The 18,660-nt window shown below is 41.0% G+C and overlaps 1 protein-coding gene across 2 annotated transcripts in view; it reads right to left on the reverse strand.

Annotated features, from left to right (window-relative positions):
- Positions 1-10,243: 10,243 nt before the first annotated feature.
- The window catches only part of CCDC18 (coiled-coil domain containing 18), a 41,203-nt gene continuing 32,786 nt past the window's right edge, over positions 10,244-18,660 (reverse strand). Inside the window, exons 24-27 of one of the 2 annotated variants that reach the window (XM_075833198.1) lie at positions 16,654-16,801; positions 13,353-13,579; positions 12,276-12,392; positions 10,244-10,736 (exon numbers count right to left, since the gene is read on the reverse strand). In XM_075833198.1, coding sequence (XP_075689313.1) covers positions 10,266-10,736; positions 12,276-12,392; positions 13,353-13,579; positions 16,654-16,801 — 963 coding nt within the window. In that variant the 3' untranslated portion in view covers positions 10,244-10,265. Of the gene's footprint in view, positions 10,737-12,275; positions 12,393-13,352; positions 13,580-16,597; positions 16,802-18,660 lie in introns of those variants that run through there. The other variant, XM_075833197.1, reaches the window with a different exon arrangement.

An 18,660-nucleotide genomic window follows, 5' to 3' on the forward strand; every position in this document is an offset into this window, starting at 1 on the left:
CCTTCAATGTGTAATCATTGTCCCTGCACTTTGGCCAGCATTTGGCTGCCATGGTGATTAGCCCAGGAATCTATAAATTTAGTTTTTGGGTCGAGATATCAGAGAGTTATGTTTATCACCTCTGCACATAAACGCTGTCCGCTGTTCTCTATGCTCCCCACAGCGATATGATCGTGTCATCTGATTGCAGGCTCTGCTTAGTCTCAGCACTGCTGGATACCTCTTCGCATCTGTCTTACCCAGCTTGTGGCTACTGGGCATGCCCAAATGGTCTGTAGTATACAGTACTGCACATGTGCGAGTTTTTGCGCATTCTCGAGAGACCTTGGAGATTTAAAAAGACGGCGCGCTGTTGCTAATGGTGCACTTAGCCAAACCAGCAGAACCTGTTAACCAGTATTAGTTTCCCGCCTTGAGTTCTTAGCATGTGAACGTTTACATCTGACATACTTATTAGCATATGTTTATTGTATTATAGATGTCTAGCACTGGGGGGTAGTGTGAAGGTAGAGTAGACACAGGAGCCATTACCTGAGGCCTGGGAATGTGATCTGTGTGATCTGTGTACATCAGCTACAGGACAATCAGCAGTTCATTCTGAAGCTCATCAGTTCTTCAAATTGTTTAAATCCCAATTATCTGAAGCCTTTCAGGAAGTGTCTGATTCTCATAGATCCAAGCGTAAGAGCGTTCAGCAACCTCCTCGCCTAAAACCCTCCTCTTCCACTCATGTTCAGCTCCTTTCTGAAGGAGAAATTTTGTCTGATTCCTCTTCCAGTAATTCTGGTGAAAATTGCTGAAACACAGTTAAATCTGGTAAAACAGAGGAGTTATCCAATTAAAGGCTTTATATTATTTCCCCAATCAAAAGGGTAAAGTGTTTCCTGAGCAACCAGTATTAAAAGAGCTTATAGAAGCTGATTGTGGCAAACCGGAGATGTTACTTGGATAAAGTAAAAGATTTCAGGAGCTCTGCGGCTTTGTTCTTACAATATCAAGAGACAACGAGGGTAAAAAGGCAAGCAAGTCTACTCTGGCCAGGTGGATCCAAAATGTCACCTCAAAGTGTTACCAGGTAGAAGGCCTCGAATCCCTGGTAGAAATCAAGGCACATTCCACTACATCCACGTCACGTTTGTGGGCTGAATTTGCTTACATATAACTGGACCAAATATGAAAGGCTGCTGTATGGTCCAGACCAGTGACATTTGTAAGGCACTACTATCTAGATGTTAAAACTGCTCGACCAAGTGCTAAAAAAAAGCTGCTGTATCCCACCCTTGAGGATTGCTTTGTAAGTCCCTTCTGTGCTGCCTGAAGGACATCGAGGAAAATGAAATTTGCTTACTGAAATTTTTGTTTCCTGTAGTCCGAAAGCAGCACAGCATATCCCCCCTAAATTAATTTATTGCTACATAAAAACACATATGCCTCGTTGTTTCCAGGGGTCCTTATAGGGAGTCTGATCACATTTTGATTGTTACTGATTAATCTACTATCTTCTGTCCAATAGGGGTCGTATTAAACGTAACCCTTCTGTGCTGCCTTCGGACTACAGGAAACAAAAATTTCGGTAAGCAAATTTTCATTATATATATATATATATATATATATATGTGAGAGGTGCTCCTATGTGTGCAGTGTATAGAAGACATGATAGCAGTTAGGCTCCACCCACTAGCTCAGAAACCGCTGAGAATCGGGAAAACTGCTAAATAATGTCACATACGAGTCATGTAATTGCCAGAAATAGTGCTATTCCTCATGTACATGTATATGACAGCTTATTCTGAAAATCTCCTGAAAAGTTAGGTATGCTTTAAAGCGGTTATATGAGGTTTCTGCCATAACCGCGCCACTTGTCCATGGGCTGTGTTTAGAATTGCAGTTAAGTCCCATTCATTTGAATATGGGGTTGAGCTGCAATACCACATGTCCTATTTTTATTCTTCCTATTTCAACGTCTACACAATATCATGTAACGATTTCTATAGTTCTTTAGTTGCATATTATTCTGAGGGAGAATTCCCATGCAGCATAAAAATCCGCCAGCGTAATTCTCTTAAGACGTACTGATTTTTTTTTTTGCGTCTCTACTGCGGAATGACAATCGCGATTTGTAGTCATTTTGTGATGAAGATTTTATGGTATTTTCTTCTAATTTAAAATAGGTCACATCCAGTTAAAGTTTACTCATCTAAATGTTTTCTTTACCCGAGTCCGTAGGCAGCAAACAATAGGTTAACCACAGCTTCTTCCCAGCTAGGACAGAAAAAAAACAAGCATCAGTTTTGCATATTGCTGATTATAAGGGTATGTTCACACGCACTAATTACGGACGTAATTGCCCCAAATTACATCCGAAAATAGCGCCGAAAATAGCGCTGACAAACATCTGCCCATTGAAAGCAATGGACAGACGTTTGTCTGTTCACACGAGTCGTAATTTACGCGCCGCTGTCAAATGACGGCGCGTAAATAGACGCCCGCGTCAAAGAAGTGACCTGTCACTTCTTTGGCCGTAATTGGAGCCGTTATTCATTGACTCCAATGAATAGCAGCGCCAATTACGTCCGTAATGGACGCGGCATTCAAGCGCCTGCACATGCCGTTACGACTGAAATTACGGGGATGTTTTCAGGCTGAAACATCCCCGTAATTTCAGCCGTTACGGACGCCCTCGTGTGAACATACCCTAAGGTTTACAAGTCAAAAAAGGGCCTTCGGAAGGGGCGAATGCTTCAAAAAAGGAGTTCTTAACCAGCAGTTACATGGGATAAAACATCATCCCAGGAGGCTGGGATGCACTCAAAATAGAGGATCATGACTACAGCCAGGGGTGATTAATTTGCAATAAAGACAATAGCGCTCTTCTTTTTCTCTCACTTGAGATTTTTGCGGTAGAATCGCAGCGTTTCCACCGCAAAAGTCGCAAAACATAGCAATAAAGGGGGAAGAAGCACCCGCAAAAAAGAGCTATGACTGCTTTGTACTGGGAAAAACAGAAGCGACTGTTTACAGTATTACAGCCTTCTCACAAGCACCATGGCCCCTTCAAAACAACTGATCGGCCAGGGTGCCAAAATCCAGGTCATTAACCCCTTCCCGCCGCAGCCCTTTTTCAGATTTTCATTTTCGTTTTTTCCTCCCCACCTTCCAAAAGCCATAACTTCTTTATGTTTCTGTTGATATAGTCCTATGAGGGTTTGATTTTTGCGGGACAAGTTGCAGTTTTTAGTAGCACCATTTACTTTGCCATATAATGTACTAGGAAACGGGAAAAAATTATTTGTGGGGTAGAAAATGAAAAAAAAACAGCGATTCCTCCATGGTTTTTGCGCGCCGTTTTTACGGAATTCACTGTGCAATTAAAACACCATGTTAACTTTATTCTGTGGGTCAATACGATTATGGCGATACCAAATATATATTGTTTTTTCTATATTTTACTACTTTTACAAGTAAAAACCGAAGTGTAAAAAAGAAAATTTATTTTGTGTCGCCAAATTCCGAGATCCATAACTTTTATATTTCCGTCGATTTAAGTGGTTTGAGGGTTTATTTTTTGCGGGATAAGCTGTAGTTTTTAATAATACCATTTTGGTGTACATGCGACGGTTTGTTCACTTTTTATTTAATTTTTTTGTGGGAGATGAGGTGGCCAAAAAAATAGAGATTCTGGCGTTTATAATTTTTTATTTTTTTACGGCGTTCACTGTGCGGGTTAAATTATATATTGTAATAGTTCAGACTTTTACGGACGCGGCGATACCAATTCTGTTTATTTTATTTTTTTAGTATGCTCTAGGGGGAAAATGAGAAAAGGGTGTTTTTTTGAACTTGTAATTTTTTTTTACACAAAAAAAACAAAACTTTAACTCATTTTTACTTAGTCCCCCTAGGGGACTTCAACCAGCGATCATTAGATCGCTTGCACGATATACTGCAATACTAATGTATTGCAGTATATCGTGATTCTGACAGGCATCTATTAAGTCCTGCCAGAGGCAGGGCTTAATAGGTGCACAAAGATGACGGACCTGGGGGCCTTCATTAGGCCCCCAGGCAGCCATAGCAACCATCGCCCCCCTGCGATTGGGTTGCGCGCGATGAGCTGTTAGAGGGAGTCGCCCCGCTCTAACAATTGAAATGCTGCGGTCGCTATTGACCGCAGCATTTAACGAGTTAAACGAGCGGGATTACGCTCGTGCGCGATGCCGCTCGCTACTCTGAAGTGTCGGCTGTAACAAACAGCCGACACCCGCATCGTATGGAGCGGGTTTACTCCGTGAGCCCGTTCCATACTTCCCTATACCAGTCTTTGGCATATGGATACGTCAAATGCCGGGAAGGGGTTAATACCGGATCAGTGAGGGTCCATCCGGAGGATAGGCAATCAATCTTTTCAAACTGGAAAACCCCTTTAAGTATATAATTGGGCTACTTAATGGATTCTTTAACTCTGTATATACAAAACAAGAGAGTAGATGATGTTGGTGATGCCGGTGCTGTGAATACATCAAATAATATATTTAAAGGGGGCTGCCAGCCAATAAAAATTGATGGCCTATCTTCAGGATAGGCCATAAATAGCTGATGGTTCAGGGTCCAACTCTCGCTGATCATCTGTTTTGAAGGGGGTGCAGCGCTCGTACGAGCATTGCTTCCCCTTCATTTCTTCTTGCTCAATGTGAATCTTCAACACGCATTCAGCGGCGATTCATAGGTATTGCAGCCTTATCTCCCATTGAAGTGAAAGGGAAAAAAGGCTGAAATACCTGTGAACCACTGCTAAATGCGTGGCGACGATTCACCATGAGCAAGAAGAAATGAAGGGGAAGCAGCATGTTCAAAACAGCTGATTGGCAAGGGACCCAGGAGTTGGATCCCGAACCATCAGCTATTGATGGCCCATCAATTTTTATTAGCTAGAAAACCCCTTTAAAGGCTTTGTACACCTTTTGAAATAGTTTGTTTTAATAAAACAGTGTATCAGTGTGATTGGTGCAACTTTGTAATTACTTTTTACTAAAAATTATTTTTACTTTTTGAGGTACAGCTGCTTCGTATCCTGTATACAGAGCAGCTGTATTGTGAGCTGAATCCTGTATCAGTCAGGTCAGCGGCACTAAGGCTGGGTTCACACGAGCACATTAACGTCCGTAATGGACGAACGTATTTCGGCCGGAAGTCCCGGACCGAACTCAGTGCAGGGAGCCGGGCTCCTAGCATCGTAGTTATGTACGACGCTAGGAGTCCCTGCCTCTCCGTGGAACTACTGTCCCGTACTGAAAACATGATTACAGTACGGGACAGTTGTCCTGCAGAGAGGCAGGGACTCCTAGCATCGTACATAACTATGATGCTAGGAGCCCGGCTCCCTGCACTGAGTTCGGTCCGAGACTTCCGGCCGAAATACGTCCGTCCATTACGGACGTTAATGTGCTCGTGTGAACCCAGCCTAATGGGTTCAGTGACAACCAGTCCCGCGTGTCTCCGACACACAGGATTGAGCGGTTACCGATCAAGTTCATAACTTCGATATGATCGATAAACAGTGGATCCTGCGTGTCAGACACCTTGATTGAACTTGGACATATGTTGTTTCCAACCTGCTATTTAATCCTGGAGATCCTCTGGAGTGGACACTGAGGAACGAATCTTTGAGATAGGGGATCACAAGCATTCGTCTCATTCGGAGCTTGGTCGCCAAAACAACCATGATCTTGGAGAATACCCTTGGCAATGACCGATGTAATCTCTTGCCAATTTGCTAGAAAAACCTGAAAGTCTATCACCTACAGGAAGGGACTGAATACTTTTCTGTCTGAACCTACATTGCCTTTTAGGTATCCTGAAACTTCTCGTTTCTTGGGGATCTTCCCGGAGAGTAAAAGTATCTGAATCGCTTTTTAGGTGGTTGAGGGAGAGACCCCTTTATCTTTACTTGAGAACCTTTTCCAGTTGCTGTCCAAAGAGGCTGCTCGGATGGAAGGGTGCAGAAATGTTTTTTTGAAAGATCATCTGCCCATTCTTTAAAACAAAGATCTCTTCAGGTTCAGGTAGAAAAAGCCATAGATTAATCAACCTCATTACATCCAAGGGAAAATAGACTTCAAATTCATATGCTAGTTTAATATTCGGCATGTTTTCCAGGATCTCCCTCATCAAGACCTCATTTTGAACACCCTTTGTTAATTGGCTAAGCCATATTCTAAGAGCCTTGGCTACCAGGGCTGCATTTACAGAAGCATGACTTGCTGCAGCAGAGGTGACATAACCGCTCTGAAAGAGGGACTCCTGTCCACGTGGTCCCTAAATAGGGAAGAATCCTCAGACGGGAAATAGGAACTATTAGAAAGGGGGAAGCAGCTAGTTCCAATTTGGGTGGTACCTCCCACTCCTCAGATGATTTAGGATCAAGTCTAGCTCAAGCCAAAGAAAGAAAACAGACCTTGGTCCTAGCTTAAAGTCGGTTTACAGTTTGCCTGAAAAAAGTTCTAAAAAAAGAGGGGATGGTCAAGAAGAACCATGCCTGCTTTGTTTTTTAAAAAAAAAATTAAACAGTTCCTGCTTTTTGTCTTCGTTAGACATCTTACTCAACCAATTATTTTCTGCTTTAAAAAGAGTGCTTGCTTTTTCATTGTTAAAAAGCTGAAATATTGTAGGCATCAGAATCTGAGTCACTTTCCCTTTCAGAGAGCACTTTAGGATATTGAGCGTTGGAATAGGATGTAGGAGAGTGAGCAACATCAAAGCCCTTTTAAGTTCTCTCAACCTTTTTTAATTTCCTGGAAAGTTTCCGTTAGTTGGGATAACCCACCCAAAAAACTACTTGGCTTCCACTTGGATGCTTGCAGTTATCCACGACGGGGGTTGACAAAGATTGCATGTCAGAATTCCAATCATCCGGCATAAGCTAAAGCCATTTGATACAGACTCTGTGTCAAGCTTTAGTGTTCCTCTTAGCCCCTTCCTGGACATCTGTTAAACAAACAGCCACAACCGACCATACACCTATAACTAGCAATCGTCTACGGGATAGTTTGTACGAATGAACCCACGAGCAACATAAGCGACTAAACTGGCAGAACAGGGAGTCAGCTTAAAGACTCCTTGGGGCTTGCGTAAAGTGGTAAATGATCGCCCGATTATGACATACACATGTAGTTTTGCCCAAAGTTTTCCAATCTTGCCGATCAAGTTTTCGCAAATGATGGTTCATGTTAATTTTTCAAACGATGTTCATGCGCAATTACCAAAGTCGTCCGACTTATCTTATGTGTATGGGCAATTTTAAGAAACATGCCAGTTAAAAACATATAGTTTGCAAATGCTCAAGTAATAAGGGCACCAGAATCCTACCTAACCGCTGTGAGAAAGTCCCGACCATTGTAGGAGCCGCTGCGGTGAAATTTCTGACCCTGCATAACTGGCTTATTGTCTCAGGGGTTCTTTTAGGGGGCTTGTTATGCGAATTAATAAAAGTTAATGAATTAGAACGCATACTGGTTTAGTCTTCTGTCCTAGCTGAGAAGAAGCAGTGACTTCGCCATTGAATGCTGCCTGACATGTTAAGGGTTTTTTTTCCCTCCTGATTTAAACCAAAACACCCTTTTTATTTTACAGCAAAAATTAAATTAAATCTGCAGCAGAATATATTGCAAATTAGGCCAATGCAGATTTCAGTGCAAAAGTTGAGATAACATTGAAGTCTAAGGAGAAATTCAATATCCAAAATTTGCAACGCCTCGAGTATGCAGTATGACAGGATACCCGGACCTCAATAGTTCTACTGAAGCAAACTATATAATAGAAGTATACAATGAGCATGTATGCACTCTTACTATAGTGTTGTTTTTTTTTTCTTTACATATACGGTCAACCTTTTGCAATGAATGCATTTCTCAGATGGACCATGACCACAAGGTAGAGCCTGGTTGCTCGGGATACACTGCCTAACAATCACCGTTTTTTTCAGTGGGGTTAGCAGGCAGCAAATCCCTACCAAGTCATTACTCACATCTTCAATACAATACTGAATTGCCATTGAACAAAGGGCACAGAAGGGGCAAGAAGGCTTGGCAGGATTTAAACTATGCGTTTCACATTCCGCCAGACTTAGATCCCCGTGACCATAAACCACACTGCTCAGTAGGATAAAATAATGCACAGCAAAGATTGAGACTCATACTTAAACATGCTGCATGACACATAAGTAGATTAGTAGGAGCTTTCTAGTTTATTTTGATATCCAAGCTACTCCTAAATGTGACCCCCGAGATTAAAAACTTGTAACAAAGATAAAAAAATGATTGCATTTTATTTCATGTGCGAACCTGGTTCTGAACAAGGAAATAATAATAAGCAGCATATACCCTTTATGAAAAACAATAGAAAATGACAAATATAAAATGTGTTTGGAAGACTTTACAAATTAAATATATGTACATGATATACAAATATAATAAAAAGATATACAGCTCAGCATGGCTCATATTAGTGCAGGTAGCAAGATGCCCTGTGAAGAAAGTAAGAGACAATGAGTTTAGGTATTGTGCTTCATGCCTAGTCCAAATTATATTTATCTAATAGATATATATATATATATCTATCGATGATGCCGGGCTCCTAGCATCATAGTTATGTACGACGCTAGGAGTCCCTGCCTCGCTGCGGGACAACTGTCCCATACTGTAATCATGTTTTTAGTACGGGACAGTAGTTCCACGGAGAGGCAGGGACTCTTAGAATCGTACAGAACTATGATGCTAGGAGCCCGGCTCCCTGCACTGTGTTTGGTCCGGGACTTGCGGACGAAATACGTTCAATGCTCGTGTGAATCCAGCCTAACAAGTATCACTGGACACAAAGGTTACATGCATAATAAGTACAAGTGGGATGAGGCATACAGACCGAGATAACCATTACCTGCCCTGATTGGATCATTTCTTGTATATGATGTCCTTTTAAACATTGTGTGTTTGATTACGTAGTGAACTAAAGTAATCATCTGATGTCCCTGGGGTTGCCATCAGCTACTCTTCATAAAGGCCCTCTTACACCGGCCGATAAACGGCCGGTGCAGTGAGCACTGATCAACGAGACATCATTGATCGGCGCTCGTTTGCTTCTCTCACACGTAGCTATGTATGGAGACGAGTGGTCGTTATTCTGATCGCACGTTTCCATACGTTATCATCATGTCGGCAGCCAGCCTTCCTGTTTACACAGGGAGATGTGCTGCCGACAACGATAATATTTCAATTTTTTTAAATAATACCACCAGCAGATGATTGAGCGTTTGCTCGTTCATCTGCTGATTGTTCCAGTTTACACAGCGCAATTATCTGCAACGAGCGTAATATGAACGCTCGTCTGCCCGATAATCGTCCTGTGTAAAACCCCCTTAAAGAGGTTCTGTCACCAGATTGTGCCCTATCTCCTACATAATCTGATCGGCGCTGTAATGTAGATAACAGCAGTGGTTTTTCTTTTGAAAAACGATAATTTTTGAGCAAGTTATGAGCAATTTTAGATTTATGCTAATTAGTTTCTTAATGACCAACTGGGCGTGTTTTTACTGTTTACCAACTGGGCGTAGTGAAGAGAAGTTTATGACGCTGACCAATCAGTGACTAATCAGCGTCATACACTTCTCATTGTTTCAGCCCCGCTTCTTTCACTGCACAATCACACTGTAACAATGGGCTGGAACAACAGCTCCTGATTTTCAGACATTTAAGCAACTCCCAGTTTTAACGGCAATTTTTGGAGCTCTTTTTCTATAGTCGATGAAAAACGGCTCAAGAAGTGACATGCACCTCTTTTTCGCGGATGTCTTTTTACATGCCGTTTTTTGAAAACGAGGCTAAAAAAACGCCCCGTCTGAACAGAACGCTGTATTGCCATTGAAATCAATGGGCAGATGTTTGTAGGTGTTCTGCTTCTGATTTTTCAGCTGTTTACGGCCCGAAAAATGACCAAAAATAAGCAGTGTGAACATGCCCTACTTCTGGTCAAACCTATATGTAAAGCACTGACTGGAACACAAGACCAGTCAACACAACAGATGTTACATTAATGGTAAAACTCCCAATTTGTAGCAGGAGAACAATTTGTTGTAAAGATGCAATTGGGTATCTTTAGCAATGCTGCTGTTCTACTAAATTAAATAGGAGTTGAAGGTTTGGATTCACAGACTGGCAGCATCTTTGAACACATATTGCTAATGACATATACCTGTATTCATTAGAGTCAGTCATTCATTTATTCCGGTTTGGGTTATGGGCCTGCAGGCCTTCAGTTAATTTCATCTCTTCTTTAATATATTTAAGCATACCGCTAAGAGTGCCGAGATCTGGAGAATCAGATGTGATAGCACAATGATCATCAACATTGTACTCTAGAGGGTTAAATGAAGTTTCATTCAAGTTGTCCGATGGTACACCGACATCCTGGTCACTGGGAACCCTTGTTAGTGGAGAATCAGACAGGACCAAGTTCTTCAGGTCTTCAATCTTATTTTTGAAGTCTATTGAACTAACATCTGAAAGACTTAGATCACTTAAAGAATGACACATGTCCCAGTGCGAATCTGGAAGTTTATAGGATTCCAGTGCGTGGCAGTCACCAAATACATCAGGGGGCAGAGAGGAGGGATTTGGTATATTTTTGAGAGTAAGTGATCTTTCATATGCAGAAATACGAGCTTTTAATCTGGTCAACTCAGATTCCTACAAAAACAAAAAAAAACAAGGCGTCTTATAAAAGACCAGTATAATAGCTTACATTGTTATACAACCGATACACATTTATATATACATGGCTCAAGGGGGATTTAATGTGCATTTGTATCAGATCTAACCCATCAAAATGTCATCCGATTCTAAAAAATTTATTCCAAGGGGTAGGCACAAATTCATATTCTAAAGATGATTAGTGGGATGTGCGAGTTTGGAATCTATTCCTTCCAATAAAGAAGCCGCAGCACATACTGATCAGGAATTTGAATCCCTGGTTAGTTTGTACTGTAAATGCTATTCTCCTAAGGCTAATGATTTATGGGCAGGTGAGGAGAGCGCCCTATACTACACTATATCATAGTGTATAGGAAATGTTCCCTTCATAGTAGGTCTAGCCCTATAGCCAGACACCCTGCAATTTCCCTTTTTTCTCTTATGTAATGATGCTGTATATTAGGCCGATGCATCTCCATTTACTTGATAAAAAGGTGTGTTGACTTTACTATTCTAATGCATTTGGCTCATGGGGCCTCTTGAAGCCAGACTATGCAAAAACACTACCAGCAGGGGTTAGTTGGAGGGGAGTCCCCTTAAGAGGTGTTTTCCATTTTCAGCAAATTAATATTATTTTTTGTATAATTAAGTTATACAATTTTCCAATATGCTTTCTGTATTAATTCCTCACGGTTTTCAAGATCTCTGCTTGTTGTTATTCAGTAGGAAGATTCATTATTTACTTCCAGTGGACAAAAAAATTCTGTCTTTGGTCATGTAATGAACACACAGGTGCTGGGATAGTTAGAAGACACAGATCTGATACACATGCTAGAACGAGACTTGCACCTGTTTGTCTATCACCTGACCATGGACAGAATTTTATTTACTGGAAGTAAAAAATTGATCTTCCTACTGAACAACAACAAGCCGAGATCTTGAAAACTGCGAGGAATTAATACAGAAATTATATTGGAAAATTGTATAACTTTCAATAATACAAAAAATAACATTAAAAAGGTGTTGTCCAGGCACGGGACAGTTTTACATACTACTGACCTATCCACAGGTCATTGGTATATGATAGGTGGGGGTCCGATCAGCTGTTCCGGCTGCCTCCTATTCACTTGAATAGGAACAATACTGCAGCACAGCCGCTATACTGTGACCGGAGCCATCTGCTTCCGACACCGGCCACTGCATAACATCCTGTGCCCGGAGGCAGCCGGAACGGCTGATCGGTGCGGGATCCGGGTGTCGGACCCCACCGATCATATACAATGACCAATCCTGTGTCTAGGTCATCAGTATGAAAAACTGCCCGTGCCCGAACAAACCCTTTAATTTTCTGAACACGGACAACAACTTTAAAGGGGTTTTACCAAGTGGACCATTTCAGTGGGGTGTCCCCTACTCAGGACCTTCCTCTATTAGTCTGGTGATTATCCTGCAGAAACAGGCTGTTATTGAGGTGATTACACATATCAGTTGACGTACAAAAGCAAAGACAAATACACTGTAATAAATATATTTCACCTTCAGGATCAACACTTCATTAGTTGCTTTAATGACTTCGTTTCTAGCTTCAAGTTCAGTTTTTAAATTAGCATTTGTATCTTGAGCATCCTCCAGATCTTGTTTCAAATGCTGCAGCTGTTATAATGAAATCAAAATAAGTTTGTAAAAGAGGATATTAGTACAAAAATGAATCTTAAACCTAATCTAGATTTACCCAACATTAATCTTCTTGTCTAGTGTTCCATGTACATGTTCAAATAAATGTGTGAATGAGCCTTCACTTGGCCTCCTCCATGTAGCACAGCGATGTAATCCCTAAAGACCAACTTAAAGGAGTTGTCCACTACTGGACAACTGATGACCTATCCATCAGATAGGTCATCCGTACCTGATCCGTGGGAGTTCGACACCTGGACCCTGCACCAGTAAGCCACTCCGGCTGCCTCCGAGCACCGGACGTACATGCCGGAAGCAGTTGGCTCTGGCCACGAATGGTAGCGAGCGACCGTACTGCAGCTCTGCTCCTATTCAAGTGAGTAGGAGCAGAGATGCAGTTCGGCAGCACAACCGCTATGCTATGTATGGAGCCAACTGCTTCCGGCTCCGTACATAGCATAATGGGCCATAACATCCAATGGCCGGAAATAGCCGAAGCGGCTTAACTGTGCGGGGCCCAGGTGTCGGACCCGCACCGATGACCTATTCGGTGGATAGGTCATAAGTTGTCCAGTAGTGGACAACCCCTTTAAGGGGTGCGTAACAAATAATTGCTTCAAAAAGTAATAATACTTCTAGTGTGTGTCATAGCAGTGGGGGTAAAGACTTATGCATTAAAAAATATTCTGTAATTTATAATTGTGATTTAATATAGACAAATTTATGATCAGCGTCAAAAAGCCTTATTTAATCCAGTGTGACTCAATGTTACACAATAAAGCAAGAAAAACCGGAAAGAAAATCCAAGTGTCTATACTTTTTATAGGCACTGTACGTTATTGTGACAAATGTCTTCTGGCATAAGTGAGAAAATATGAAAGGTAGTAATCAATAATCAAAAGCCATTTAGGAATCCCCCTGTGCAGGATGGTCGTTTACCTCTTCTCTGGACATAAGATCTATTTCCTCCAGTCTATGTGTAAGCCTGTCTGATTCTTTCTGAGCTTCAGCCAGCTGCTGTCGGGTTTCCACGAGCTCTGAGTGACCGAAACGCATGCACTCCTGTGACAGCCTCACTTGCTGGCCGAGATCACAGGTCCTGCATCGTGTCGGCACCAGAGGCAACAGTTGATTCTGCAGCAGCATCAGCATTTGCAGGTAAGTAGCTACATCGACTTACCTGCAAACGTCGATGCTGCTGCAGAATCATCTGTAGCCTCTGGTGTCGATGTGTCCTCGCTCGTCTGACACGATGCAGGACCTGTGAGTGACGACACAGCGTGATCTCTCGAGAACACGGCTGTGTCTGCACTGCCAGAAGCTGGGCGTTGTGAAGAGAAGTGGATGATACTTCTATGCACAACGCCCAGCTAGTAAAAGCAGTAAAAACGCCCCGATGTACACACATAATACACGCCCACTTGGACTTTTACTTTTCAACACGCCCAGTTGTACTTTTGCAAGCCTCATTTGCATAAATACGAAAATGGTCATAACTTGGCCAAAAATGCTCGTTTTTTAAAAATAAAAACGTTACTGTAATCTACATTGCAGCGCCGATCTGCTGCAATAGCAGATAGGGGCTGCAAAATCTGGTGACAGAGCCTCTTTAAGTACACTGCAATCAACCAGTCAGTCAGAAATTACAGTTTACAGGGAATAATCTGTAAGGAAACCTTGTCATTGGAACCTAGAAGTCTTACAAAACAAGTTTTGATCATATTTTAGCATAGAATTATAGATACAGAGATGGGTATTCCCCATCTCTGACATTTATGGCATATCCACAGGATATGCCATAAACATCCAATAGGTTCAGGTTCCACCTCTGGGATCCACAACCTATATCTAGAATGGGGCCCCCTGACCTTCCTTCTGCCACTGAGTTATCAGGTGGCCGGGTTTTCAAGAAACGGCCGAAAACTTTGATACCCTGTTGCTGGAACTTCCATAAAAGTGAATGGGAGTTCCGGAAACCACGTAGAACAGCGAGCCATGCTGTTTCCGTACCTCCCGAGTTTTGGAAACCGCCTAGAACACTGTGAAACGCTGTTTATGTAACTTCTTTTCACTTCTATGGGATTTCCAGCAAAACGCACTTGGCTGTTTCCGGAAAACCCGGCCACCTCATGACTCGGTGGCTAGATCCCAGCAGCAGAACATAGGACAAGGTCAGGGGAGACACACATCTAATGGACATAAATGTCCAAAATGGAAATACCCCTTTAAAATATAAAAAAAAATATTTCCCTAATTGATCTAGATTGAAGAGCCTTTTTTCTTCTGGTAGGCACCCTGTAATGATTTTAGTATATTTATTGTGAAAAACAAAAACTCTTCCCTGAAGTAGCCAAAAAAATAAAACTATACTTAGAATCCTCTTCTGACCCTCCAGCACCCCTCTGTCCAGTGTGTTGACTAGGCTGCAGCAATGTTGATTCCATAGGGACATAATGTCAAGACTTTGAGTCCAATTGCTGCCTCAGGATGTTTACCTCACTATGGACAGAACGTCACTGTGGCCAATAGAAACTAGACGATGATGTCTTGTGAAATTATGTCACTATGGTAGCAACATCACCGTGGCCTAGATAACCCAATGGATAAAGACCGGTGGAAAGGACATTTCCTTATTTTCTCTGAAGGTTCCTGGACATGTAAAATCATCAGGATCCCGCACAAACCCTTCATAATATACAGAAATTATAGAAAAACAGTCATAGTTGGCATATAGAGATATAGATATGGCATATTTCATACCTCTACTAAGTTAAGATGACTTTGTCAATGAAGTCATAAAGATAAAGTGTTTCCCTTAAAGTGTAGCTAAACGTTCAACAAAATTCTGGCATGTCATAGTGACATGTCAGAAGTTTGGATTGGTGGATGTCCGAGCACTGAGACCCCCAACAATCGCTAGAACAAAGCAGCTGAAGCGCTCGAGTGAGCGCTCAGCTGCTTAGTTTCTGGTCGGCTTTTTCCGGAAAGCCAATGTATCGGTGTACGGGCTCAAAGACTTTCTATTGAGTCTGTACACCGATACATTTATTTCTGGAAATAACCGAACACACGAAGCAGCTGAGCGCTCACACGAACACTTCAGCTGCTTCGTTCTAGAGATTGGCGGGGGTCTCAGTGCTCGGACCCCCACCAATCCAAACTTCTGACATGTCAGAAGTTTGTCAAACATTTAGCTACACTTTAACCCAATAAGAGCCCAGGCGTATTCCTTTTGTTAATCATACACAAAAAACTTTTATGCCTTGTTATTTTCAAACTTGTACATTTTAGACAGCATTTTAAGGTTCATATATATATTTGCACTATTTCTGTCATGATTTATGCTGTTTACCATGGCGGCAAAATCAAAGATGCTTGGCAAGGTAGTCAAATCTCGGCCCGAATATAGAGCTGGGCAAGCATTCTAGAATGCTTAAGCTGCCCCTACAACAATCTTTTTTGTGGTTGGAATAGGAGTAGGGGTTCCCTGCAAGTGGAAACATTTTTCAGGGGGTTACCCTCAGTTTTAGAATGAGTGGCTTAGAATAATGTTTGGGTATAGTCACATATGTCAATAGCAGACAGAATAATTACACTGCTGTCGGTCCACCTAAGAGCCAGGGCTGTATTAACTGTACATGAAATCCAGCATAATATAAGGTTTTGTTTAAACACATCACATTACATGCACATAGGAGTTCTACAAACAAAAGATTTGAACCTCCCTCAAACTTCCCCCACCCACACAGCCCCGTACCAACTAGTCAGTCAGTTTCCAGGCAGTACACGAAAGAGAACAGGAAGTCCCCAACACAATCCAATATTCAGTTAGTGCGTTTAGTGTAACTTGTAATTAGTCTTTATTAAAAAAAATAGTTTTACTTTTGGAGATACAGCTGTTCTGTATTCTCAATATCTCTCGTCTTACACTGTATCCGTCAGTCCCACGGACCGGACAGGTTCAGCGTCGGCAGATCCTGTGTCTTACACGCAGAATCCACCTGTAATTCCGCGGGACTGACTGATTCAGTGTAAAATGAACTATACAGCTGCTCTATATAGAGAATACAAAACAGCTGTAAAACTATTTTTTTATAAAGACTAATTACAAAGTTACACTAAACACACTGACTAAGCTATTTATTAAACAAACGCCCTCAAAAGGTGTCCATAGCCTTTAACTCCCAGTGAAATCAGTGTTTTTTTTTACATAATAGTATATTGTAGCATCTGTTTAAACATACCATCTCCATCTCGGTTATGGTTTTCTGCTTTTTCTCATTTTCTTTTTTTAGCTGACATACATGTTGGTCTTTTTGTAATAACTCAAAATCTTTTTCATGCAGCTGACCCCGTGTTTGTTGTAGTTTTTCATCAAGAGCTGAAATCTGTCAAATATATTAAACTATCAGTGAGTATATACAGATCTAGGTATAGATAGATTTAACGGCCACATATTCTTTAGTACATAGCCAAATTATATTAAACCTGGAAATAAACAATGAAACACCAAGCAAACATTTACCTATTTGTCAGTGTGCAAGGACTTCTACATGCACCTGAAACAGTGGAGTAGAAATATAGCTGAATAACGGTGGTGCTTCATCCGGCTGCCTTCTTATATGGCCCTTGGCTCCATTAACCCCTTCACGACCAGCCCACGTAGATTAACGGGCTGCTGTGCTGGGCTTTTCTCCTGCAGCCCGTTAATTCACGTGGTGCCAGAACAGAGTGCACAGCGCTCTCCCTGTGCTCTGAATCTCTCAGCACACGCTGCTACAAGCAGCCTAAGTGCTGAGAGAAGACATCAGGACCGGACTGGTGTCGGTCCTGATGACGTGATCACCATGATGAAGCTATCATGGTGTTCACAGCAAAGTTTGTTGCAGCAGCAAACTTTCTGTGCTGTTTGTTACAATGTTTCTCCTCCCTCCCTGTCAGATCGTTTTGAGACAGTGGGGGAGAAGAAGCTGTGCCATGTCTCCTATAAAGACACACCCACTGTGAAAAACACACACAAATAACACCTCCACATAGTTTAGTGTAGGCAGCTAGCTATAGTTTAGGTAGATAGTACTCAGACTAGGACAATTAATTAGTTAATTAATAATCAATTAGGGCTTATAATGTGTGTGTGTGTATATATATATATATATATATATATATATATATATATATATACATACATACACACACACACACACACACATACACTCATTATATATATATATATGATTTTATATATATATATATATATATATATATATATATATATATATATATATATATATATATAGAGACAGATATATATCTGTCTCTCTCTATATATATATATTTACATCTATAAAATTATATAGATATATATTTATATACTGTGTGTGTATATATATATATATATATATATATAAATACATACACGTCTATATTATATATATATATATATATATATATATATATATATATACACAGACACACACGTAATATATATTATATATAGACATATATTTGAAATTTGTTAATACTAAAAATTAATAATTAGGGATGTTATATATCTATATCATCATATAGATATATACGTACATGTAATATATACGTACACACATATACTTATATAAATCTCTTCATATATTTTACACGTCTGTAAATTCGAAATACATTGATTCATTGTTAGGCTGTGTTCACACTGAATTTTTTGCAGGAGGAAAATTCCTCCTGCAAAAACTGCTCCGGACGTTTTTTGCACAGTGGTTTGACAAAAACTCGTCAAAACACTCGTCGAGGTGTTTTTTTTACCCTTCTGACTGATTGAAATGGGGTTTTGGAGGCGGAAACCGCCTCAAGATAGGTCATGTCGCTTCTTTTTACCGCGATGCGTTTTTTTTGCTCACGGTAAAAAAGCTCATCCAACATTTTCGGGCGGTTTTTGATGTTTTGCGGAGCGGTTTCCGCGCCGAAAAACTTGTAAAAAAACCTCTGTGTGAACAGGGCCTTAGGGTTGTTCATAAATTTATTGATCAATGGATTAGTGGACTTTTTCTTTGTTACTTTTATTAAAACTGTTACAAAAAATAAGTAAAAAAAAAAAAATACGTAAAAAATGGCACGCAAGTTATATACCACTTAAGAGGCATTTGCTCTCTTGGATTCTGATAGTGAATGGGGTCACTTTTGGGGGGTTTCTGCTGTTTTTGTCCCTCGAGGGCGTTGCAAATGGGACATGGCACCGAAAACCCTTATAGCAAAATTT

This window comes from Rhinoderma darwinii, chromosome 7 (assembly GCF_050947455.1).
Source record: "Rhinoderma darwinii isolate aRhiDar2 chromosome 7, aRhiDar2.hap1, whole genome shotgun sequence".
In the NCBI taxonomy this organism is placed as follows: Eukaryota; Metazoa; Chordata; class Amphibia; order Anura; family Rhinodermatidae; genus Rhinoderma; species Rhinoderma darwinii.